This window comes from Perissodus microlepis, chromosome 20 (genome assembly GCF_051167445.1).
Source record: "Perissodus microlepis isolate ML-2025 ecotype Zambia chromosome 20, ASM5116744v1, whole genome shotgun sequence".
Taxonomy (NCBI): Eukaryota; Metazoa; Chordata; class Actinopteri; order Cichliformes; family Cichlidae; genus Perissodus; species Perissodus microlepis.
In genome coordinates, this window is record NC_140480.1 from 7,383,808 (window position 1) to 7,409,672 (window position 25,865).

General features: G+C 40.7%; 1 protein-coding gene across 5 annotated transcripts; it reads left to right on the forward strand.

Moving 5' to 3' along the window:
* Positions 1-534: 534 nt before the first annotated feature.
* Positions 535-25,371, forward strand: gnas (GNAS complex locus). 5 transcript variants are annotated; one of them, XM_084918329.1, is made up of 13 exons: positions 535-1,343; positions 2,153-2,291; positions 7,552-7,624; positions 11,381-11,435; positions 11,535-11,654; positions 16,639-16,736; positions 20,920-20,974; positions 21,286-21,359; positions 21,504-21,562; positions 21,654-21,774; positions 22,077-22,207; positions 22,611-22,678; positions 22,822-25,371. In XM_084918329.1, exons 2-13 carry the CDS (start codon positions 2,153-2,155, stop codon positions 22,966-22,968), a joined length of 1,140 nt encoding a protein of 379 aa, XP_084774455.1. In that variant the 5' UTR covers positions 535-1,343; the 3' UTR covers positions 22,969-25,371. The 5 variants fall into 5 exon arrangements, with proteins under 5 accessions (XP_084774455.1, XP_084774453.1, XP_084774452.1 ...); XM_084918327.1 differs by having other exon boundaries at positions 536-1,960; XM_084918326.1 differs by having other exon boundaries at positions 536-883; positions 1,093-2,291.
* Positions 25,372-25,865: the final 494 nt, after the last annotated feature.

Consider the following 25,865-nt stretch of genomic DNA (forward strand, 5'->3'; position numbering starts at 1 on the left):
CGGCACTCTTCTGTTTTTGGTGTGCCACCCCAATATTTTTAGTGGCCCCCATATGGCCACCCCTATGAAAAAAATGCTGGATGCGCCTGTTGCACTCACGTGCTTTACAAGAGAAAGCCAGTCAGAATTAGCTTAAAGTGAGGGCAGCTTATTTCACAAGATAAAGAATGATTATTTAAATCGTGAGTTATGGAAAACTATTTTAGCAGATTTTAAGAAATGGGCATAATAGTGTTAAGCCCATTTCTTGAAAGTAGCTTAATGCACCAGTCTTCCTAATAGTATAACTCAGTATAATCCGCTGCTGATGTGATTGTACTTTTCCGTGAATAAATGTCTGTAACAGAACATATCTAGTGGTCTTCTAAGATTAGAGTAGCCCTGCTCAGAGGGGTCTTGTGCTGCTATTCCTGCATACAAACCACCTCAGGTCTTTTTTCCTTGAAGAGGGCGCCTTTTTCTCTCTCCGCACAGCCACGCCGCTGACGCGGCTCCGCACCCGGGTCACGTGACCAGGCGAAGCGGCCTCTCCTCCTCCTCCTCCTCCTCTCTCGGTCCTTCCTTCCCAGGGTTCAATGAGCGTTGTGTGGCCCCACCCCGTCTCTCTAAAAGCGCTGTCTATCTGTTCAATGTAGGCTACTATTCTCGGAGAGAGAAAGCAAGAGAGAAAGGGAGAAAATAATAACCTCCAAGAATCGGGTATTCCCGTCTTTCACCTTCCTCGACCAGCGGCCAGGAGGGGAGCGGCCTTCACGGTGGGAATGTGCTGCTACAACAGCCCCGCGTCCTACTTTTTGTGAATGTAAATGCACATGTAGTGTCAAGTCTGTAGCCTGTTTACCCACCTAGGATTCAAGAGGAATCTACATATGTGTATATAAATGTATGTTTGTATGACAGCGTGTGTGCACATGTATAGGCCGTATGTAGGTTATAAAAGCCGAGCCTGACAGCGGGTGTAGCTTTTTCACCTGCAAGAAACGTGGATACATTTCGAGGGATTTTCACGTCTTTGGTCACGTTTTCTTTTTCTGTTATTTTGTCCCCCTCCTATTTTTGTAATGATCCCCCCCCCCTCTCTCTCTCTTGAAGGGATTCATCGGAGTCGAGCCAGAAATTAAGAAAAAAAAAGTCTATCGGTGCGCAGTTTTGGAGGCTTGGTGGTGATGTGAGGGGCTGATAACACATTTCAGCAACAAAAGCGAGGGGCAGAGAGAGAGGCCCTTTGGAGGAGAAAACAGCAAGGAACAGCCATCACATATAAGGAGGACAAATCGGAGGGGGGATACTGGATCATTTCGGATTTGGAGGTGGCGAGGGATCAAGACGAAAAGACAACCGCAGTGAGTTTGGGGCTGATTTGATGCAGAGAATGAAAAAGAGCCGAATGACGACGGAAGAAGCGAGAATGCCACACATGTAGCTCGTTTGGGTGTAAATATTATTTTCCTTACAGCTGTCCTGCTGGGTCCCCGACGAAGACAGCCGTCGGGGAGACAGAAAAATAGATATAGAGTCTAAGTATACACCCATGGAAATGTTTGTCATGAAAAGCGACGTGGTAACGAGCGGCGCTACAGCACAGGCGAGCTTTGCGGACACGCCGAGTTCGGCTCCTTGTCACGGGCAGCTGTGAGACGCAAGACCCGGGCTTTTGGAGATGCAAATTAGGCTGTTTTTTCTGCCTCCGTTTGAGGTGAACCGCCGTTTTTGGGTCTTATAGCGGACATTGTGGATTACAAGTCTTTATCTTACACGGCTGAAGGGGGGGAAGAGTTTGGAAAAACGAAACACAAACTACTGCATATAAAAGGGAAAAGCCCGAGCCGGATTCAGCAAACTGAGAAGGCGGCCTCCGTGTCGTCAGCAACAGTATCCTGCCCTTTCTCTGACAGCAAAATACGCGTTACGGACTCTAAATCTCTACAGAGGGGCGCCACGGACCTTAAACGGTGTAAATGTGGGTAACGTTGCTGCCAAATCCGCGGGTCAAACGAGGCATCTAGACTAGTTTATCTGATTTATTTTTCTTTCTACATTACCCCCCCCACCTTCCCTTCCCCTCCACCACCTCCTCCTCCTCCTCTACTTCTTCTGCCACCACCTCTTCCTCCTCCCCTGGACCCCCTTTTTTCTTTTTTCTTGCGGGAAGATGGGTTGTTTGGGCAACAGTAAGACCGAAGACCAGAGAAATGAGGAGAAGGCTCAAAGAGAAGCAAACAAAAAGATAGAGAAGCAGCTCCAAAAGGACAAACAGATCTACAGAGCAACACACAGACTACTACTTCTAGGTGAGTTTGACACATTTTTACATATCTTATGTGCTTGCTGCTTTACAGACAAGGCCTCTCAGTTTGGACGGTTGAGACCCTGCTTCCTCCCTGCAAAACTTTCTGGGATGTTGTTTTGGGAAACATTGTCAACAGTGTGACTTTGCTCTTGCATAAGGCCAAAAATGCAATACGGTGCCGGGTTTTTGGCATGTTGCTGTCAGACTGTCATTCTGCAATGCTAACTCCCCAAACCTGCTGTAGCACAGCCCATTGGCTGGTTTTAGAGTATGCAGTGAGGCAAACCTGTAAGGTGGGGTAAACTGCTTGCAGTGGTTTAAGGATTAACGAGCACCAACATCAATCAGAACCAGCCTGTCCTAATTGATCATTAAGTTATGTATGTTTGTTCTTTAACACCTTTTCTTTTTCAGTTGTATTAAACTGGGACTTTGCAGCATGCTGAACAGTGCTCATTTTAGCGCTAATCATGCATGCAGGCCTCAAATTTGCCAAACTAACAGAAGCTTTACATCACATGCCAGTTTGTGGGTGTGTTGCCCAAACATAAGATAATGTGACTCAAAGAAAAGCACACCAAAACTTGGTTAATGAAGAATTGAATATGTGTAAGACTCAACATGTGGTTGTGTGAGTGAAATTTAGGTGGGCTGGGTCTCTTTCATTATATAAGAGTGTTTTTTGTTTCCTGCAGAGTTCTCATCTGTACCCTCCTCGTATATCCATTCACAGGGTTTTGACTTCTAAGAATTTGCGGCAGACCCTTGGGGGAGGGGGTCAATTTGTTTTGAACATATCACTATTGAGGGTGGATATTGTATGACATGTCACTACTTGCATTAGGGAGGAAGTTGTGATGACTTTTGGAAAGGAGAAGGACAAAACAAATATACCTTATGTAATTTTTAGGTCTTTCAGATCTAAAATATCAGCTTGATTTAAATGCGACCCTTAAAGTTTCCTTTAAGGGTGAGCAAAGGTAAGTAAGCAATAAAAAAAAAAAAAAAAAAAAAGGACACTCAGTTCACACCTGCTACTAGACCTTGTGTTAGCTTTGTTGGTAATAAGATGATCTCTGCAGCTTGACAGGCAGTAAATTGACCAAAAAGAGTCTACGAGTTAAAGCTGGACACACAACCTAACAGATTCTTCAGCATTTGTGGTGTCGGTTTGTATTGTAGCCTAGCTAAAACACAAATATTGACCATCTATTGGCAGAGCAAAATTTTGAGCATGCGTGCCCACAAGGTTTAAATTTGCAGATCATTTGTTTTGCTCAGTGTGCTTTTGATTGGATTAACCATCCAGTCCAATTAAAGCCTTAATAGGTCCATGTTAACGAGACCTGTTAAATAAGACACAATGGGTGAAGGGTAGCAGTACAAAAAGACTACTGGATTGCTCTGTGCTTATACTGGTCAACCCCACAAGCTAGCTTTTCTGTCAGAGCACTGCAGGGTGCCCCAGATGCAGTTCAGCTCTTGTCCATCATGATACTACACCAGATGAACAGTCATGCTTCCTGACGTGGAACCCACCACATTTTGCTGCACACCATTAATCCTGTAAATTACTACATTTTAATTTGGCATCTTTGTCAGACTTCTTCATTATAAAAAAAGCATCCTAAATTCTCAGGGTGTTAATGTAAACAGGTTTAAGATGCCACATTACATGTGAAGCAATATTTAATGAGTTTGCCATGACAAAAACAATTGCATCTTTAATGCTACCACAGTATTTGCAAAACAAAGGAACACGCATTTTCTTTTTGTTGTTGGTTTTTGTTTGTTTTAAATGCTGTGTTAGCGTACAACTATATTAGCAGCTAATCTGATGTTTTAGTTTAAGCAATGTTGCAGGAGTTTGTCAGTGCTGATGACTTCTGTGGCTGTGAAGGGCCTAATGGCAGAGTTTAGATTTCATGTTTCTGTAGGTTCTCTGTCATCCAGATCATGGTTGTCTTGAATGCTTGAAAAGAACGTAACTGGGCTTCTTTAGGTTTATCCAAGAGGCTTCTTTACTTCCAAAATGACCGACAGTCCCAGGTATTGAACCCTTAGTTGGGGTTGTCTCTTTGAAGATGGTCCTTGACCCAACATTGATCATGTGGAATGTCGCATGATCAGTAGTGTTAAAAAAAATAAAAGGGCATGGGTCATTCTGTCACTGGGGGCATGGTATGAAATTTCTTATATCATATCTCCCACCCCACCATCATGTGAGCTATTGAGGTCACCTGAGGCGAAGTGTGAGTGGGGGTTGTAATGCCTGGGAAGGACTGTTGAGACTGTGTTGTAGGTCGTGATAGCTGGTGTTCAACAATGAACAAATCAAAGTGGACCTAGGTGGCCTCTTTCACTCACCTCTCAAACCGTCTGTCTTGGATGAAAATGTGAACGCTGGTGTCCTTCTCCATTAGGTACAAGTGTACAGCTGAGTCTTGAGGTGGCTCTCCTATGTTGTGTTATACATTTGTAAGGTGGTTGTTTGGTTTGTCCTGTTTAAAGGTCCCAGTATTCCTGACTGCACTGCATACACTATGCTGTTTAGCTTACGTTTGTGTGTGTTGTCCTTGGGATGAACCAGTTTTGGTCTGAGGGTGTTACTCAGCCTGAAGTACACTGGGATGTTATGTTTGGAGAAAAATCTTGATTTTCTTCAACAATCCTGCCACATAATGGACCAAAGTATTGTTCTATCATTCTGTTTCTGGCTGGTTGATGTCTGACATTCTGGTGTATCTTCTCTGATTTAATTTGATAGAACTGCCAATAATGTTAAAGGGTCTACTAGCAGCTATGCTAACTGTGGACATGTGACAAAAGTTCCATATTGGAGGCCATTGTTAAGGTGTTAAAGTCAGTCGGTATTTTCATTTTGGATAATACTCATTTGGCTATATATGACCTACTTTTTAAAATCATTTGTGTGGTTAACATTCTCCAAACTAAAGTGTACTTTAGTATTTATGTCCTTATTTTATTGCTTCACAATGTAGTCTGGTAAAAGACGGGTAATGGGCAGAGAAGGATGGAGCACTGTGACACGAGGTCATCGGTTATCGTCGAGTTCATGATGTTACGAGTTCATGATATATACTGTAGCAAGCTGAGCCATCAAAATGCACAAGTCCCAGATTTGTGTGGCTTCTCTGATGTGCTTGACTAACTGTTGCACTTCATTGCTGGGAATCGCAGCCTAAACTGGTGCAAACTGTCACATGATGCTAATGTAAAGCTGACTTTTTTTTTTTTTTTTACTTTAGACTTTGTCTTTTTACCTTGGAAACGTATTTAGTTAACTTTTTTTTTCATTTGTCCAAAGTAGGACAAAGGAAGAAAAGAGCCCTAAGATAAATGACATCTGTACAAACATGCCACTTGTTACGCCTTTAACTTTAAGTGAAATATTCAGTATTGCTGTAATACTGTAGAATGCCAAAATAAGTTTTACATGTAATTATGTGTTTAGACATTTACTTTAACAGTCACTCATCATGTCAAGCAATAGTTAAAAAAAAAAATCACCTAATAAATATTTAATCTTCTAGATATTAAATAATCAAACAAACTGATGTGCTTGTGGCTTTGTGCTTAATTAAGTCTGTTTTAAGCTTTACCTTAAGTACACTAGGTTTTTTGGGGGTTTTTTGTAACTTACATATTTGTCTTTATTTAATTCAGGATAAATGCAATTTTACCTTAATGTAAGTGAACACCAGAAATAACTAAGATGACAAAGAGAAGACTGCTGTTTAAGGCCCCTTTTTTTTTTTTTTTTTTTTTAAATTTATATAAATAGGCCTGAAACAGGAAAAGCATACATCTTGGTGTACATTGCATCTTGTAACTGAATTTGCTCATTCCTCGTATAGCCTTGCATGCTGTAGGTTTGACATTACAGGGCAAAAACTGAGTTTCATTCTTATAGCAGTTCCAAGCAATTCATCTGGCAACCTGCAGCTTACCACTAACAGCCCGGTAGTGCTGCATGCTATCAATTTCAGTCTGTTAAAATAGAAATAAGAAACGAAAATGAATAACACACAGACCATATACAATATTACACAGCAAGGTTCAGGCTCAGATAAAGTGACGACAAGCATATTGTTGACATCTGAATACAAACACAAAAAAAAACCTAATTGGATTTAATTTATGTATTTATTTTTTAACAATTCAAATTTCTCATGCAGTATCTTAGGAGAATTGTGATATGTTATACTTTTAGCTAGTCTTAGTCTAACTGAGAGCATGGTGTTGAGATCAGGACTCTGTGGGGGGTTACAGCATCTGTTGATGGACCCCTTGTTCTTGTCAGATGGTTCTTGGTGCTGGCTTTTTTTTTTTGGGGGGGGGGTCATTGTGATGCTGCAGAATGAAGTCTCCCGTCCCGGGTGATATTGAATGCTGAATGATCAGAATATTCCTCTTGTGTGCACACCTTAACGTGTTTTCTCCCCAGGACACACAAATCAGCTTTCGAATTGTTTTGGGGCTTTTTTGTTGTTGTTGTTGTAGTTGCTTAAAGGGTAAGAGATGGTGGGGGCAGACGCAACAAGATGTTATACTTTTATCAAAATTAAACCATTATTTGAAGTAGTTTAAAAAGGAATCTCAAGGTCTTCTTTTGTTCTCTGGCCCCTTGGATAATATTAATCTAGTGTTGTGCTTTATTGGTGGCCTTATTTGCACTTGTTCTTACACCTCTGTGACCTCATAGTAATGTCACCGGTGCGAACATGCCTGTAACAGCGGGCACTGCACTAATTGTCAGTTTGCAGGCAACTGTATGCTAATTGTGTTCATCAAAACAAAAAGAAAATGAGCCTCTGTAACAAAAGCAAAAATGTAACATCATGGTGGAGAACCTACTGCCCATTTCTCTGTATTTGTGTTATATTTAAAACTTTAGCACCAGCTTTGTTCTGAAAGTTTGCTTTTCTGAATCAAAGTTTAAATTTAGCGATTTACTCAAACTCTTATGATCGATCAGTCAATGTCATGGATTAATTTGCCTATACTCTAATCTTCTTCCAAAAAAAGGTGTGTGTGTGTGTGTGTGTGTTTTTTTTCCCCTTTAGAGCTTATTCAGTCAAACCCATAACAGCTACAGTGCTTGTGTCCACATAAAGGAAGTTGTACTTTACTTACACTGTAAACTGGTATTTCAGATAAACGCCCATTTTATCCCAACACTGAGTGCATGTGAGTGTATCAGTAAGGTACATAATCCATTTTCACTTTTTCTCTCTCAGGAGCTGGAGAGTCGGGAAAGAGCACCATAGTGAAACAGATGAGGATCCTACATGTCAACGGCTTCAATGCAGAGTGAGTACTAGAGTGAGGCTGAGAATGAGCAGCATCCTGCTGAGTGCTCTTTTAAGACTGAGGCTCATGTTGGCTTGTGGGTTTGAAGACTTTTATCCCAGGCTGAATCTACATCTCCTCCTCTCAGCGCCACAGAGACCCCTGTAAGAGTTTCTGTCAATGGTCATAAGTTTCTAATGAAACAAGTATACCTCTTTGCAACTACTTTGACCTAGCAACAGCCAGCAACCACTTGCCAACCATTTGGCAAATTTACACTTTTCACTAGCAACTGGAGGTTTCCAAGGGGTCGCTGACCAGCCTGCAGGCTTCTGACTGTGAAGAGAACTGACTATATAGTGGGATACTTTGTCAACTTTTAGTAGACCTAACTTGTATTGATTCAGTTGTAAAATGGTGCAATAGAATCCTAAAGGTAGTTTCATCGTCTACTATATAGCCCTGGAGCATTGAAGTAATTTATTTATTGATATGCTAGTATTAGCAGAAATTATAGACATTTATTGATTTGGCTAAAAGTGATTATTTAGTGAGCTAATCCTCTGTCAAGACATTATGATGCCACTTAGCTCACTCATTGTTGACCAGCTCTGGTCAAAGCTAAATTGACTGCTATGACTGGGCCTAGTTTAAGTTTTGAAATCTGCCCAGGTAAGGAGAAGTGTGCATGTAAGGGTAAGGTGCTCCCAAGCCGCCTTAAAGAACTGACAGTCAGTACCCTAAAAACTGCTCACCTACAAGTAAAGTTAAGCCAGCTTTGTGATAAATGATTCCAATAATTTGCTGTTCTCCAGTGCCTCAACTGCTAGCTCCACCATGTTGAAGAGTAGTTAGCAATGCTGCTCGTTTTAAGATCCGGATAGTGGCACTCTTGCAAGAGATCTCCAGGGCAGAAGTCCATCTGAACACCAGACAAAATAGAGAGAAGGCTGAATGATATGAAAGACCACTAGATCAGTGTCCTGGTCAGCTTTCCAATAGGAGAACATGATTTGATAGTTGGAGCTAGCTAGCCAGCAGCTGAACTTTTATAGTACTTGCACAAGTTTCTGTCAGGGTCTCCTAAGGTCACTCCAACGGTGACCAACAATATAACTGATAGTTGTTCCCTCTGATGGATTGGAGTGGGGGAGGGGGGGTAAACTGAATCACCAAGCATACTTGGTTGAGGGTTAATCTAGCTGAGTGGTCTAACAAATTAAACCCTCTGTGTGAAAACTCTAAAGACTACACTTGTGTTGCATTTCTTCCCCCCCCTCCTCAGTGGTTTTGGGAGCACATCTTTAACTTTTGCTTAACCAGTTTCAGTAGTAAAATGAGATGTTTGTATGTGTCTGGGTTTGTATTGGTCTGGTGGTGGTCATGTATTGATAAGATGGAAGTATCTTTGCGAGGTTAGGCTAGATTTTCAGCACTTAAGGCAAACTTGGGCATATGACCCAGTGTGTGACTCCACAACACAGAACAGTGTGTGTCAGTGTGTCTGTTTCTGCTTGCATGGGTGAGATCTGTCTTCATTAAGAAACAAACCCGTAGAGTGCCATTGGAGTCATAAATGTGACTCGTGTTTATTGAGACCTGTATGGCTCATTCCTGTCCTCAGATGCAGTAAACTGGAGGATTTTCATGTTAGGTTTATTGTCTGTGTATGTCTGATCAGACATCACCTTTGGAATTAATCACCTTCATTGATGAAGGTCTCTTTAAACCAAAACGGTGTTCCAGAACAGTTGCATGTGGGTCTTCACATGACAAGCATAATAATGTGCTTTAATTTGCCTGCATCCTCAGGCAGGACATAATATACTGATTTGAGCCTTAAAGGGTTCAATAAGGCCTGTGATAAAAATAATTTTGGGGTGAATGGATTGAGTGTTGTGGCATCATAGTAATGTCAGAGTAATTGTCTCGTGACCAGAAGACTGGCAGTTCCAATTGCCGGCGTGATTTGGGAAATAGATGAATGGATGACTCATCTCTCCATATTCTTTGAACAAACGTGACTTAGCTGCCCTTGGGCAAGGCATTTGGAACTGGAAAGTAGGCAAAAATGAGGACTGGGGTATTTGGGACATTTTTATTGAGGGGCAGATGATGGGCCTTAAAGTTGAATCAAAGCAGTTCATTTTATTATTATCCCCCCACCCCCTTGGCCATGAAACCAACACGGCAAGCTTAAAAATGGCCTGAAGTGAGACTTCTATACGGTCTTCATGTTAACTTAATGTGGCCTCTTGCAACTTACTGAATTTCGGTTTCATACAAGTCTGTTTTTTCTCTTTTTTTTTGGGGGGGGGGGGGGGGGGTGGGGGGACTTTGCTGGGCCCATTCTGGCCACCGCCCCTCATGTTTGACACCCCTGGTATAGATGGCCAGTTGATTATTAATTAATCCATATTATGCAACACACTAGAGTACAGAATGTTATTGATATTGATTTCAAACCCTCTTTAGAAGGGCTATCATCCACATAAACGCTTTTCTTTTTTGTTGAACACATGTTTTTTGGACGCAATCACTGTAGCACATATTGCATCTTTAAGTCAATCTCTCTCTAACCACACAGAGGGAAGCAGTCTCTCTGGAGAGATCACACAACCATGTGACAGTCTTCACTGACTATCAGTTTAAAAATGTAAATGGTGCCTTCCCAGTTCCCCTCATAACCTCTTCCTCTTACCCCCATTTTATTTTTCTTTTCTTTCCAGTTACCTCACATGTGGTTTGTTGTAAAATATGTTTGTTTGTTTTTTCACCACAAAGACTGAGTGCCAGAAATGCCAAGTTACTGAAGCTAGTGAACAGAAGTCAGCTTGTGGTGTCATGGCTTTGGCTGTATACATACATTTGTGGCTGTTAAGTGTAGATAAGTTTGTAAAGGGGACCGTTTCACCCTTGTCACTGACATGGAACTATTGTAAACACAATGTACTGTTGTCCTGGCAGGCTCAAGGTGAAAGATAGACTAACTGGCTCTCTGGTTGCCTTTTATTAGAAACATTTTTTTGTCAGAGTCCAAATGTCTCAAACACACAGCTATCATTTACAGCAGACAGACATAATTTCGCTAGCATGCATGTCAATGAAGGTCTGTTTACCCATACAGACCAAAAACAAACCTAATGCAGTGGACTGTAATGCACCCGGTCAGGGTAAGAGGGACCTCTAACACTTTTGTTTTTTTTTTTGTTTGTTTGTTTTTTTTCTAAGCTTCATTAAAATGATACTTTATAGCAAAACTAAACGTGTTTTTGATGTAAATATAGTGGTTGAAGAGAGGCAGAGTTGCAGTGCAAGCTGTGGGAATGGCTGTTTTCTTTCAGTGGATGTGAAGTTGCTTTTGTATCATGCAGTTTTGTCTGTTTGACAAAACGTCACCGACTGGTTCAAAAAACAAATGTAATCATTCTGTCACCATTAGCCTTAAATTATTTTTTAACGCTAAATTATGTCTTGTCTTATTTACTCTATTTTGCTCCCTCTTAACAGTTTCAGATTATTGCTGTTTTATGGTTAATTTGTGGTCTCCATGTATTGCAGGTTAAATGCTAAACATTAATATCCAAAATCTTTAGGATATTAACTTTTTCTGTATATAACAAATCACCTGCAGACAAAAGTAGAACTCGTTTTACATGTTTTGAGCACTTCATCTCAGTCAAACAGTTTTTATATGCATGCACTTTTTTCCTGTTCTGAAGACATTTGCAGTATCTCTGTAATTTACTGCTTCTCATTGAACATTTTCTGTTTCAGAGAGAAGAAGCAGAAAATCCAGGACATTAAGAATAATATTAAAGAGGCTATCGAGGTAAGTGTGCTGTTGGTGGTTTACTAGCAGCTTAGACAAATGCGGCCGTAACCTGTCCTGTTGTCTTATTGTTTTTCTTTGGGTTTGTCTTTTCTACAGACCATAGTAACAGCTATGAGTACCCTAACCCCACCTGTCCAGTTGGCATGTCCTGAAAACCAGTACCGGATTGAATACATCCTCAACTTTGTCAATCAGAAGGACTTTGATTTTCCATCTGTGAGTAGCAATATATCACCAAATACATATCAACCCACACTTTGACATGTAGCTTTCTTTAAGTAATTTATTTAGCGGTTTTTCTTGTTTGCCTTGCTTTGAGCTTCAGAACTGTTTTATAATGACAGTAATTTTCCAGCTTTACTCTTTCAAATTGAACTCATGGCTCACGTTTTTGTAGTTCATTGCCCCAGTTTATGTTCTACTAAGAATTGTAGAGTTGACCTTATATACTTGTTTGAGTTTGTTGGGTTGCTTCAGAGAATTGAGATAAATGTGTAAGGTACATTTTAGGACTTTTATTATTTAAATTTGTTTTATTATTATTTTTAAAGTCTGTATAATGGATCTGTAGCAGGGCCATGGCCTTTTCAGCTGTGTGTTTGTACTTCAGTAGATCATGGTAGGAATTACTCCCAGTGTCACAGGTGAGGATCTCTTGAAACAGGTAAAGACTGTGTCCAGAGACTGTTTTAGACACTGGGGTTTACTAATGAATCCACTGGTAATGTCTGTGTGGGTTTGGTATTCTCAGCGGGATATTTCCATTAACTAATTGTCTATCCCAAGAGATGGAGGTTTGCACAATACCTACACTAATATGATTATAGCAGTTTAAGGTGAAACAGTGGTATTATTTTTGGGAATCTTTGTCCGTCTTGAAAATGTGTATGTTAAGACAACTGACACTTGGTATGCCGCCATGCACTGGTGGTGTAGTAGTTAGCACTGCACTGCAGTGCTGGAGCTCAGCAGCATTTGCAAAAGTCTCTGTTTGAGGGCTAGTGCAATGCATGGGAAGTAAGTTGTGCATTCAACACTAAAATGTTAGTGTGGACATTAGAGAGTCAGTGTTTATCTACAGCCACCTGTTGGGCTTGAGGTTTCAGGTCACTCAGTCTTGTATGACCTTTTCAAGAAGAAGCTTTTGTTACTTCTGTTTATTTTGTTTTATCAGCTGCCAATATGTCCATGTCACGCTGAGTCACAAAAATACAATTAAATGAAAATAAGAAGTAGTCAAATGAGGATTTTTGTCTTGCCCGATAGTAAAGCATTGAACTATGGGGGGGGGGGGGGCGGGCAACTAAACTGCCTCTCATTTCTGTCCATATAGTAATGCATCATCACATATATAGACTGTTTGATATATCAATTAACTGTTTTATTAAACAAGAAACTTGTTTCACATTAGCTGGTCTCGGCTGCTCAAAGTTGAAAATGTGTTACTTTAATACGGATTGTAAACTTGAGGTTTTGAGTGTACCACAGCATACCCAGAAGTGAAGGTTTGTGGTGCCGTGGTTGGCAATGGGAACGCTTTTGCATTGGGAAGGTTATCTCTGTGTATGCCTCCTTGTATGACATCATTTTAAATGGATACACAGAGATAAGATGATGTTTAAGGATAAGTTCTCTAGGAATAAAGATGATGTAATGTGAATAAAGTTCGTAAATAGGGGTGGGAAATATTGAAACTAAAGGGGCAGCTGTGTTTCAGTCAAGTAACGATCCTCACCAGACACCCATTTATTTACATAGTGGCACTGAGCTCACACTCTTACCCTGAGTGATTTGTAGTTTGTAAGCAGACAGCAAATATAACTCTGCAACAATTCATTAAGACAAATCAGCTGTCAGAGGACTCAAATCTGAGAGATTTAACCTACGAGCCACTCTCGTCAACCACTAAATCACCCCGCTGCCCAATGAATTCCACGCATTCTGAGCTGTTGGGAAGCAATTACTTGTTTATGGTCGTTTTACTTGTTTGGTTGGATGACTTGTTTATGACAAGCATGGCATAGTTTCCAAGTTATAAAACATGATGGTGAAAAGTGTGTGTGTGTGTGTGTGTGTGGTGGTGAGCGTCATAGGCACATCATCACTTCCAATCAGGACTGTGACATTATTAATTTATCTCGAAATGAAGACTAATGGTAAATCAGGATGAAACGGGAATCAGTTTGCAGGAAGTCAGTTGCTTTTAAACTGGCTTTAACAGTGCCCTTGTGCGCCTGCCACTATAAATGTTTAGGTTAGATTTCATTTTTAATTTAAAGGAGGGAGTATTACAGTTAATTCAGCAAGCAGAGTGCTGGTAAAGTTGTAAAGAGCTACGAGGACGGACGTGCCCACATGTGACGCATGCAGGTTTGTGAACAGGTGAATTCCAACCTTAATAGTTTAAAGCCGTTTACCACGGTCAAACCGGTTTAGGACTTTAATGGAGACGAGGAATTGAATCCAGTGCAGATTGAAAATGATTGGAGATCCTTATTTTGTCAGGTACATTATTGTAGAGTGCCTGCTGGATGATTGGGATAAGATAAGTCCAACCCATTTACTTTTCCATTACATGATGACTTGAGGGCTGCACTAATTGTTACCAAGTCAGATTTCTTAACTTTAACTGAGTTTATGGAATGAGAGTGTTTCATTTGTAAAATGTGAAGAGCAAATTTTGTTTGCAATTTGAATCACAAATTTGTTAATGTCTCATCTCTGCAGCCCATAGTGTAAATTAATAGAGGAATGTGCCGTTGACTTGCTGTCTAAGTAAATACTGGATGACTTCCTACATATGGCTGCACACAGCAAATTCCAGTGTTTATGTGCAACAGACAGCCATTTGTCTATTGCCCACTCTAGTACACTATGTAGATTTTGGTAAACACTTTAAATTTCAAATTCAAATGTATAAATCAAGCACCTAGCCATGCAGTCTGACTTTATAAACACTGCTGAAAGAGCCAGTCTAAAGAGTTTGCTGAATTCGAGCATGGTGCTATATTAGGGATAGTACTGTTGCAGCAAATCAGTTCATGAAATCTCTTCCCTCCTAGATATTCCACCATGAACTCTAAGTAGTATTATTGCAAAGTCAAAGTGTTTAGAAACCACAGCAACTCTGCTTCAAAGTGGCAGAGCAGGGTCGTCGAGTCCTGAGGCTCTAACACTCCGCTGACTCAGTAACAGCCAAACTCTGGCATTAACATCAGCACACAAACTGTGCACCAGGAGCTACATGGCATGGGTTTCCAAGGCTGAACAGCTCCTGTAGGTGTAAAGTGTAGGTGATTCAATACCTTTTGTTCCTGTAGTGTAGGAGAAACCAGATATATTTGACCTGCATTTGTTTAGTTTATAGATGAGCTAAAAATGGCTCTGCACATACAAAATACCTTTTGAGTCACTGCAGTTGGTCTGCTCTTAATTCCCCCCCCAACTTTTTTTTATTTTCGTTAAATGAGCGCATCAAATTTGATTTTTTTTTTCTTAGTTTAGCAACTAGCTGCAGTTATTGATCAAACAGTCACATATTTCATATCGCAATCTAGTGATGCCTAGAAATCTGCAGTAAGAGAAGCAGCATCTCTCATATTAAATGTCAATATCACAGCACAGATGCTGGTATTTAAAAAATGTAAATGAGCAATATAATGAATTTGGCTGTAATGAAGGAGAATATACTATGTGTTTAGAGTGGGCATCTAAATCGGCAGAAAAACTAGTTGTGGCTGTAATGTGGTAACACCTGTTATTGCTGACATATCACCCCAAAATAGCTTAACACAAACAGCACAAGTAAATTTCAGTTGCTTCAGTGCGTATAGCTACACACACACACACACACACACACACACACACACACACACACGCGCTGTTGTACACGAGGAAAACCTCCCTGATCAGGAATGTGGAGACACAGGGTTTTGTCAAAATGCTCAACAGTGTGCTCATAGGGATTGGAAGACTCTAAGGAAATCAAACTTGTTCCTTTTTAAATCTAGGAGCAGAGTCACCTGACTAATGGCCATGTTTCTGTGACATTGATGAGAGAGAGGTTCACAAAAAAATGTAGTTAATTCGTTGCTCAGTAGTCCTCTCACAGTAGCAGCAGACCGAATGATCCATTTTTAAAAAACTGTGCTAAATATGTATTGAGTATTTTTAAGGATGAAGGGTTTGGATGCTGCAGTTATAAAATGGTCCTTTTTATAGCAATGATTCCCATGGTGTTGCCACTTCATTTGGTAAAAATCTACTGTAAGCCTGAGCAACAGTTCAAACATCAACTCCACCTTCACAAAGCTTGCACACTTTCAGTTTTTGATGTTATTAAAGAAGCGACAAGTCAGCTTTGTTACTGGCTTCACATAGTGGCTGGTGGTGTACCGGAGTGCTTGACATTACCTAATGTTTCTTCACCCCCCCATGTATGTTAATGGAGTGGACAAAATATTGGGAACATGCCGTGTAATGCAATCCAGCACACCACCAGCCACCATGAAGCCAGTTAAGAAGCATGCATGTACAATGCTCCGGACAGTTCAAGTCAGGTTTAACGGGTGTGCTCAAAGTGGTCAGTGAGTGACACACAGAGGTGGTGTTGTTGCTGTTGTTTCTGCAACTTTTTACTTCCTTAAAATGAAATCGGCAAAGGTGTTAAGAGTGCAAAAAAGATAAATGCTTCATTGATTTGATATCTGCATGTCACAAAGTCTGTCTGCTGTGAGGAATCTGCACCCTTATTTACCTTTTTAAAGATGTGCACACAGACATCGCCCAGGCACAACGTACACTGCATATGGTGTCAACAGAAACACTGAGCAGGAGGTGCCCTCACATACACATCATGGACAACAGACAGCCCTGTACTTTTTCTTCAAGCCCCCCCCACCCCCCTCTGTTTCATGTCATGTTCAGTGTAACATGCACAAGGAATACACACAATCGCCTACTTTGAAACATGTTTAAGCACATGAGCTGTTGCTCAATCCTGTTTAATCATGCAGTGGTTCTAATGTTGTCTCGCATTTCCACTGCAGTGACACAGAACTTGTTTTTTGTAATTTCATGATAAACATGATTACTAACAATGTCCAACTTTTGCTGATGCTTCAATTCTCCTGTTCTGCCTGTATGATTCATCTTCTCTTCCCCCCCCCCCCAAAAAAAAAAAAAATCTTCTTGTTCTCAGGAGTTTTACGATCACGCAAAGACACTGTGGCAAGACGAAGGCGTCCGGGCTTGCTATGAGAGATCCAATGAGTACCAGCTAATCGACTGTGCACAGTAGTAAGTAACTTAAGTTCAACTTCATGGTGACGTGATTTATAAATGTGAGGATTCTGTGAGGGATAACTTCTAGTTTTTATTGATACTGTGCATGTGGTGGCATTTTGTGTGGTTATCTTATAGCTGGTGTAGTTTGCATACAAAGGGATTTCGCATTGGGGTTGTTTTAATTGTCATTTTTTATTTATTGTTTTGTTTGCTTTGAGTTACAGAAGCTTATTACTAGTAATCTGAGGCAAATGTTGTGTACTTGGGGCATCCTAGAAGTTGCATAGCAGAGCGGCTCCTTTCAGTTTGAGATGGTGTCAGGTCCTGCTGGAAGCCGGTTACAAGCAGGATGAACAGTTGCATTATTGACAAAGAAGTAGAGACTGAAGTATGTTTTCGTATTTGTTCTAATACTTCCGGTTTTATGACTAAAGCATAAGTAGGGTGAAATCTGGGGTAGACATGCTCATCCTGATCCCAGCGTGTGCGCTACTAAGCGGTTTCATGTCAGGTAAGGCATACTAGTTGGGGTTTTTTTTTTTTTTCTTTTTTTTTTTTTTTTTCAATTCATGACTCCTATATGGCAGTGAGACCATGTATTATAGAAAAGTGCATTTTACCTTAATTTCCTTAAATCTGGTTAAATTATTTCCTTAGATTAAATGACAACTAAGGACTCAAAACTAGATGATAGCAATGTGAGCCCTAGCCTCGTCAATCCGGTTGTTAAGTGATGATGTATGAACCCTGCTTCCAGGTCCAAACTACTCTGCGTTTATTAAGGCTGTTTTTGGTTTTTGTTTGGGTTTTGGTTTGTATCTTGTTCAATTTCATCTGAGCAAGCCCCCCCAAAAAAAACAAAAAATTCAGTGATCACTGTCGACCTCTGTCACTTTTATTACCACTATTCATTTTTAAAGCTCAGCTTTTAAAACCTTATGATGTAACTAAAGCCCCATGCAGTAGTATATTAATGACTAACCTCATATTTTGAATTGATTATCTCAGTTGTTCTCCTGACTGAAGTTTAGTCCGTTTACAGATTCCTGATATGCAATTGCATTTATCCCTAACCATCGGGAACCATCACATGATCTTCTATTGAGTGGAAAAAAGTTGGCATTCATCTTCCAACTTTAGTGTGTTAATGTGTTTATATTATGCAAACCATAGCTGTGTAGCTAGCAGTGACATAGAGCAACATTATATACCAGCTAGTCCAACTTCAGTAACCCTGCAAACATCATTGTTTAGTTTTCCGTCTTCATTTTTGTCGGCTGTGATAGCAGAGCTGTAAGTTTTAATTTTTTCAGAAATCTCAATCAGATCATGGTTTCCATCTGTAGATCCCTGCTAGCTCTCTGCTAGCTCTGTTATGGCGAATGCCTGGATGTTAAACCTAATTGTTACACCTGGTAGAGCAGTCACATTGATCATTTTATTAAAGAGGAAAGAATTTAGGCACTTTGTAACTCTGTGATGCTGCTATATTTGTTTAAAGTGTAGCTTGGACCCAGAAACAGCTAATAATATCAGACTTAAAGACCGGATAGTATGAATGCTCTTGCTCCCTAAGAGATTACCAAAACATCTACTCGTTAGGGAAGCACTATGCACCCTACATAATATTAACTGTGCTTTAAAAAAGATTTAAAAACAAAAAACTAAATGCAATGAGATCCAGAGTTTATTTCCCATCAAGAGGAGAAAGCTCATAGGTAATATCGGCATATACCACCTCTACATACAGTTATGGACTTCACTACTGTAACCGGTGCTCATACTCGAGTTTATGAGATGAACAACTTAACCAAATGTTTTGACTTGACTGTGACACGTTTCTTTTGAGTCTTAACAAAGACTCGATTCTGTTTTTCTGAACCCTTCTCCATACCCTCACCACACACTGCATGTTTTCAACAACACACACTGACTCAAAGTTGAGGAAAAGAGATAAAGTAGCTAGTCTATAAACAAAGTTGCATGAAGCTCTAATTTAAAATCAACCCAGCAGATAGAAACGCCCTCCTTCTGTTTCCTCTCATTTTCCCAATGTGCGGGCACCAACGCACCCTTACACATGTAAATGACGAGTGTGGTCATATGTGAAAATGCTGGCATGTAATTGTGTAGTGGAGAAGATTAGATTTGATGATGCTGATTCAGTGCATTAATGAGGGAAAACTAGCTAGAAATCATCTCGATTAGGAGTAAATCCGACAATATCAAAGCTCTTCAGCATAAAGGGAAATGAGTCTCTTGCTGAATTAAGACGGATACCAGTGCATCACTATTATTAAAACGGCTTAGTCTTCGAGTGGTGTTTCTAAACATGCAGTTTTCATGTCCTGGTAAACACTGAAATAAAACTTCAAAGGGTCATATTTTTGGGATACATTAAATACCTGCGGACTTCTAAAAATCACTGACGAGACTTGGAGCACTCTGCATCTGCTACAAATAAAAACAGCAAAGTTATCATGACCTGTCAGGAGTATGGAGTCATCCTAACAAAGGTGGATGACTTTTAAAAGGGAGCTGAGACAGGAGTCACTGGTTGAAATCTTAAAATCTGGATGTGCATACGTTAAGTGATTAAGGGGGGTCCTAAATGTACTTTTTATGGGTCAGAGTTGTCCAGTTTATATTTTTTCCAAACAAAAGCAGGTAAAACCACAAAGAAAATGTATAGTGAAGGAGTCGTGTAACAGCTGCAGTTTGCAGGGTTTGAGAGCAAACATGGCGGAGGCTGAGTCATCTACAGATCAGAGGATGCTTAGAGGAGGGGGGGGGATGATGTTTGAGGAGGATACCTTCGCTGCTCAGCTCTTGACTATGACCCTGTAGTCTCGACTGTTTTTTACTAATAAATCCATCCTGGTGAATAATGCATCCGGTCATTGAGAACTTTAGATCGGTTTGATCTTTAAAAAGTTGATTTCCTCACTCAAGTGGTACAGTCCAGTCTGTGATCCCTCCTCCTCCTCCCTCCTTGCACACAACACAAACTCATCCTGCTCTTTCTTTCCTTCTCTCCTCCTTTTTTCCCCTTTCTCCATCCGTCTGTCTTCTTTCTGGAGCTACTCCAGCTGCACGAGATTGGGTGCTGATAGACTATTAATAGTGCCTGTGGTTGGGTCTCCATGGTAACCGCGCTGCAGGCCAGGGCGCTGGGGAGCTATTTTTGAAATCTGCTCTGTAATGTCAGACAGACGCCACTACGCCTTCATTCTGTCTCTCTCCTTCTGTTTCTTTACCTCTTCCATTCTTGTGTGCTCTCATCTTTCCTTCTGGACACTTTTTTTCTCTCTTTCTTTCTTCCCTCTCCGGATGGGGCTGGTGGTTGCTCGGACCTGCAAAGAATCCCAAAGATTCTCTCACTGTCCACTTCCTCTTCCTGTTTCCTAGTTCATCCATGTCTTCCATGATATATTGATGACCTGCTGTCATTGGCAAGATGTTTGAATGCTGCCTGCGGCTTGTTCTGATCTTTAACATAGCACTTCTTGGTCATCTTTTTACTCAAATGTGAAATAATTGCAGATGTTGCAGGAGGCCCACCTTCTCTTGCAAATGAGGAAAAAGCTACATTAAATACTATACATATTAAAACTACCGAATGCACTGCACTCTTCTCCATAAGATCTTAGTTTCCTCAAGCTGGGTGTAACCTGAATCTATCGTCTTCTGCCCTTTGAGTTGTCATGATCACTTGTAGCTATGCTCACTCCCTGCTTTCACATTGACGCATTTTGGCATACTGGACAACAGCTTTAGTGTTTTCCCTGCATATTTAGTGAGCAGTGAGGATGCTTCTGCCTTCAAGGTCATCTGCTGTAGAAAAATACAATTAAATTCAAAAGTTGGTTTTATTGGTATCTCTCTCTATTGAGACTTTAAGTCTCAGTCAGTATGTCGGGCTCAAAACCACACGGACAGCCTCTCTGGCAAACTGGTTTTGTATTTCATATAATACCACAGCTGTGGCGATGTACATGAGAGATGATACTTAAGTGTTGCTGGAGGAAAAAGTGCACAGTCATGCCTGGTATTATACCAGTTTTGTTTTTTTTGTCTCTCATTTGACTCCTTGAGCACACCTGTACAAGTCTTACAAATATGAAACCACTGTGTGGTCTAAAGTATTACTTCGGTAACTGTTCTCTTGCCTTTTGTGTGTCTCTCGTCTTTTCAGCTTTCTAGACAAGATCGACATTGTGAAACAGAGTGACTACACTCCAACAGATCAGGTGGGTGAACTTCTTCCACTACAAAGTTAATAATATCCTACATTTCACTATACAACTATTTCCCCTGAATAGTATTTCATGAGGAAGGGACTTTAACATTTTGGTCCCTGTCACATATTAAAGTTAAGCTTTTGCTGCTTTGGTGCCAAACTCAAATGTGTTATATCCTCTTATTTTTCACTTTGAAATTCAGTATATTGTCCAAATATTCCATATGTTGGATTTGTATCTTGTGAGTGTTTCTCCAGGTTTGTCACTCTAATCTGGCACATAAAAGCCTTGTTGTTACATTTGTCACTCCTGTTCACCAGGATTTGCTGAGGTGCAGAGTACTGACTTCAGGGATCTTTGAGACGAGATTCCAAGTGGACAAAGTTAATTTCCAGTAAGTAAAAAGGGTGGAGAGTAACAGTTTCTTTCAAAGGTAATCTACAGTGTCGGCTGAGGATATAAACACAAATCAGCTGTACATATACATTTTCTCCACATGATGGCAGCATTTTCCATGTTTACATTTATATCTGTACAGTATGTTTGATGTCGGCGGTCAAAGGGATGAGCGCAGGAAATGGATTCAGTGCTTTAATGGTAAGTGGTGTTTATTTCCTCTCACTTCCCATGACTCGTATCCTTTTCTCTCACGGTGTCTGATTTATCTCCGTTCCTCCCTCTTCCTCAGACGTAACAGCCATCATCTTTGTGGTGGCCAGTAGCAGTTACAACATGGTGATCCGAGAGGACAATCAGACCAACCGTTTACAGGAGGCCCTCAACCTCTTCAAGAATATCTGGAACAACAGGTGAGGAAAGACGCCAAACCTGTCATCCTGTGGACTTGTGGTTTGTTTTGTATTGAATCCTGAGATTAAGTTGACAGCATAGGAAATCAGAAAGCCTTCGCAGCACTTCAGCTTCTCAAGGGTAGACAAGTTATTTATCAAACATGGTTTCGAAGCTAGAACACTTTGAGCAAGTCCTAAGGGAACTGTTATCTGCTGACCCCTGTTATGGCTTATTTTGGCTGACTGAACTTTGTCTTTTCACACTTGGAAACAGTTTTATATTTCAGTGTGATCTTATTTCAGTCTCTCGTCTTCCTCAGGTGGCTGCGGACCATTTCTGTCATCTTGTTCCTAAATAAACAGGACCTGCTTGCAGAGAAGGTGTTGGCAGGGAAGTCCAAAATCGAAGAATACTTCCCAGAATTTGCTCGCTACACCACACCTGATGATGGTGAGCTGCCTTATTACAGCATCTGATTTTGAGCATTTTGTGTGTGTTGTTAAGATTAAGTACAATAAAAAATTATACCGACGTGAAAACACATTTTTATTTTCATCAATGAAATTTATCATTAAAAAAAAAAAAGGAAAATTCGATGCAACAACTCATCCAGAAATTTGAAAGGGTGCCTTTGATATCATTCACCACAAGGGGTCATCCTCGATACACCTAGAAGATTTTTGTAGTGAAGCACTTGCTCTGTGAGGTGGAAGGCTTCTTTTTACATCTTACACATTCTGCTATAGAGATGTAGTGTCTCCTTACTAGTTGTTGCATTGTCATGTTTAAATTATCTACCTATGAAATTGCATATTGTGAGAAGTTAGTCACTGGCCTCTGTCTCCTCTTACAGCGACGCCAGAACCTGGAGAAGATCCGCGTGTTACAAGGGCAAAGTACTTCATCAGAGATGAGTTCCTGGTAAGTGCGTAGCTGTCTTTCATGGGATTTGTTTTTAAATGTATGCAGTGGGGGGGCGGGGGTTATGCTCTAATAAAATCTGGAGACGTTTCTGCTGCACAAAAGTTGTTTAGCAGCTTTGTAACTTTTCCTTTCTTCTACAGAGGATCAGCACAGCAAGTGGAGATGGAAGGCACTACTGTTACCCCCATTTCACCTGCGCCGTCGACACAGAGAACATCCGCCGCGTCTTTAATGACTGTCGAGACATCATCCAGCGGATGCACCTGCGGCAGTACGAGCTGTTGTGATGGGAGAGGAAAGGTGTTAGGCCAAAAAGATAAACCCAGATCGGACTATGGAAGACGAAAAAGAAATCCCTGAACCTGCGTCTCTGAACTCTTCTGCAGAAGTATGAGAGCTTTTGTGACACAACAGGGGCCAAAACACACGCACTTATAGTAAACACGCCGTGAACCCAGAACTTCCCCTGATGCAAACTCTCTACCTGATGCAGAATTTTTGACGGATGGGTTTGAGGGGCTTACACGTAAAACAGACTTCAGTCTTGACTTTCAGCCATACTCCCAGCTCCTCACCTTTTGACATTATGTTATCGTCACGTTACCTTCACCTTCCTAAAAACAAAAAAAAGGGGCCCAGTCCGGACTGAGTTTCCTGCAGCGAGGGTTGGAGCTGCAGCTTGAGTTTTGTTCCCTTTTTTTTTTTTTTTTTTTTTTTTTCCTCCCCTGATTGGGCTGAAAACTAAGAGCTACTACTTCAGTGCAATTGGGAAAGAGATGAATTACTGCAAATGGAGAATGAATATATCACAGCAGATCAACTGAACACTGTATTTAAGAGAGACAGAAAAAACAAAAAAACAAGCACTGTGCTCAGGACTTTGACTCAAACCATGTACACCAAACCTTCCTTTCACTTAGAGACATCTTTAAATCCAGTGGCTCTGCTTGCGCACACACAACACATCTCACCTGCTTTTTACTGGACTGCACAACAGGGGGTCAATCTGGCAACGCACGTACCTGCTCACGTTTCGTTGAGATGCCGGCTAATTTATCTGGGTCGGTGCTTTTTGAGATTAAACAGGCGAAGCTCAGCCGAGCCCAGAGGAGCAGCGTTACCACAGACTTAACCAGACCACGGGTGTGTTGGTGAGACTTCACTTGAGCAGGTGTTCACTAAAACGGGATGGGAGCCAACTGCGATTTGAATTTCTCTGATGGGAGATGTTGGCCGCGATTGACCGGGGCGCCAGCGGCTTCTCTACAGAACTGTTTTGCCACCTGACTTTGCCTTGTTGGTATCGAAGCATCACGTGAGGAGGATCTATTGAGTTTAAAACAAAAAGAACCAGAAATGCCAACTTCTATGGAACTTTCAATGGAGGGCGACGGGCATCCTTCAACAGTACAGTACCATATAAGTTAAAGAGAACTCTCATCCTGTTATACTGTCTCCACAGCTGTTTTTGTCTGTGTAGACTTTTGTGCCATTGTGCCCTGTGCGCTCTTTCTTTATCTCAACTCTTTGTCATCCTTTTGTCACCCGTTCTCTACACGTTCTCCATCTTTCGCCCACCCTCTTCACCGCCACCTTTTTCCATTTGCACTTTTACCTTCCTGGCAGTGCTCTTTCGTTTTAAAGAGAAAATACGATATATTAATCTTGGAATATTAAAAACACAACAAAATGGGACTTTATTTTTTTCTGCCCCCACCTGTGTGCTCACACCTCCCTGCCATTCCTCCCTCCACCATTCCTCCTCTCCTCCCTTGTATGTCTGTCTTTACTTTACTGCTGAACTATTATTCTTGTACAGACTGTAAAATGTATTATTTTGTACAACTTTATTGAGGAAAAAATAACTTTTAGAAGATCCCTGTGCCTTGATCATGACTGTACGTGTGTAATGAGCTAAAGTGGGTGTCATACTGCGCTGTATAGCTTGGCCAATCCTCTCCCTGCCTCCCTCGCTCTTACCTTCTCTCCCTTTCTTTATCCCCACCTCTCTCTTTCTCAGTCTATTTCTTTCTCCTCTCCTTTCCTTGGAGATGGTGGATGACCATTTGTAGCTTTAGTAGAGTTTTGTTTTTTGGGGTGGTTGGGTTTTTTGTTTTGTTGGGGTTTTTTTTTTTTTTTTTTTTTTTTTTTTTTTTTTTTCCCCCCTTTTCCTTCCAGCCCATCTTTATGATTTAATGTCTTTTTTTTTTTTTTTTTTTTTTTGATCCATATACCCCCAAAAAGATAAATATGAAATATATATGGGTTCTAAAGTATTTTATTAGAATCAAATGAACCTTGACAAATTGTACACTTGATGGTGTGCATATTGCTATAACTTAATCCTTTCAACTGAAGTTGTTTGGGATTTTTTTTTTTTTTTTTTTTTCTCTTCTTCCACACACTGAAGGGTTATAAGTGGGAGGTGACAGATGCAAAACATTGCTTGTTTCTACACAAATCGTTATTGTTTTTGCAAAAAAAAGAAAAAATGGCCAAAAAAAAAGAACAATTTGTTTTTCTTTTCTGCTGAGGGGGGAGGGGGTCCTCCTGCCTAGCCTTGCACAGCAGAGGCAGCCTGTACAGTATTAGCATCTCTCATTTCAGTGCCCTAGTCTCATTTAATGTGTACATCAAATATGGGTCTACTTTCTGAAAAGGAGCTCTATGAAATAAAGATTTTTTTTTTCTTTTTTTTTTCTTTTTTTTTTTCTTTTTTTTTTTTTTTTGGTGCAAACAGCAACTGCTTTGTCATGTTTTTGTCATTACACTCTACGCAACTCAGGGGATGGAAATCAACAACACTATTAGACAAAAGTGCATCCAAGCTTATCGATTCTTATGACTGTTGTGCTTCGCAAAACAACAATCCTCATGGCAGTGAACATTTTGCACATCTACCTGTGTCTCTAGCTCCCAACCAAAAAACTGATCTCCACTCGTTGTGAAAATCAGTAACGTATCGGACCAAATCGCTCAATCTTTAACGGTGCTGATATTTATTTATTTATTTATCCCCCCCCCCCCCCCCCCCCCTTCTTCTGCCCCCACCGCAGCAAAAAAAAATTAGACATGCCTTGTCTTGCAGCTTTTACAATCAGAAGTATGATCTGAATGCACTGTTGTATCAAACATATTTGCTATTTCAAGTCTAGCTCTATAAATTCTTTAGGCTCCTCTTGTT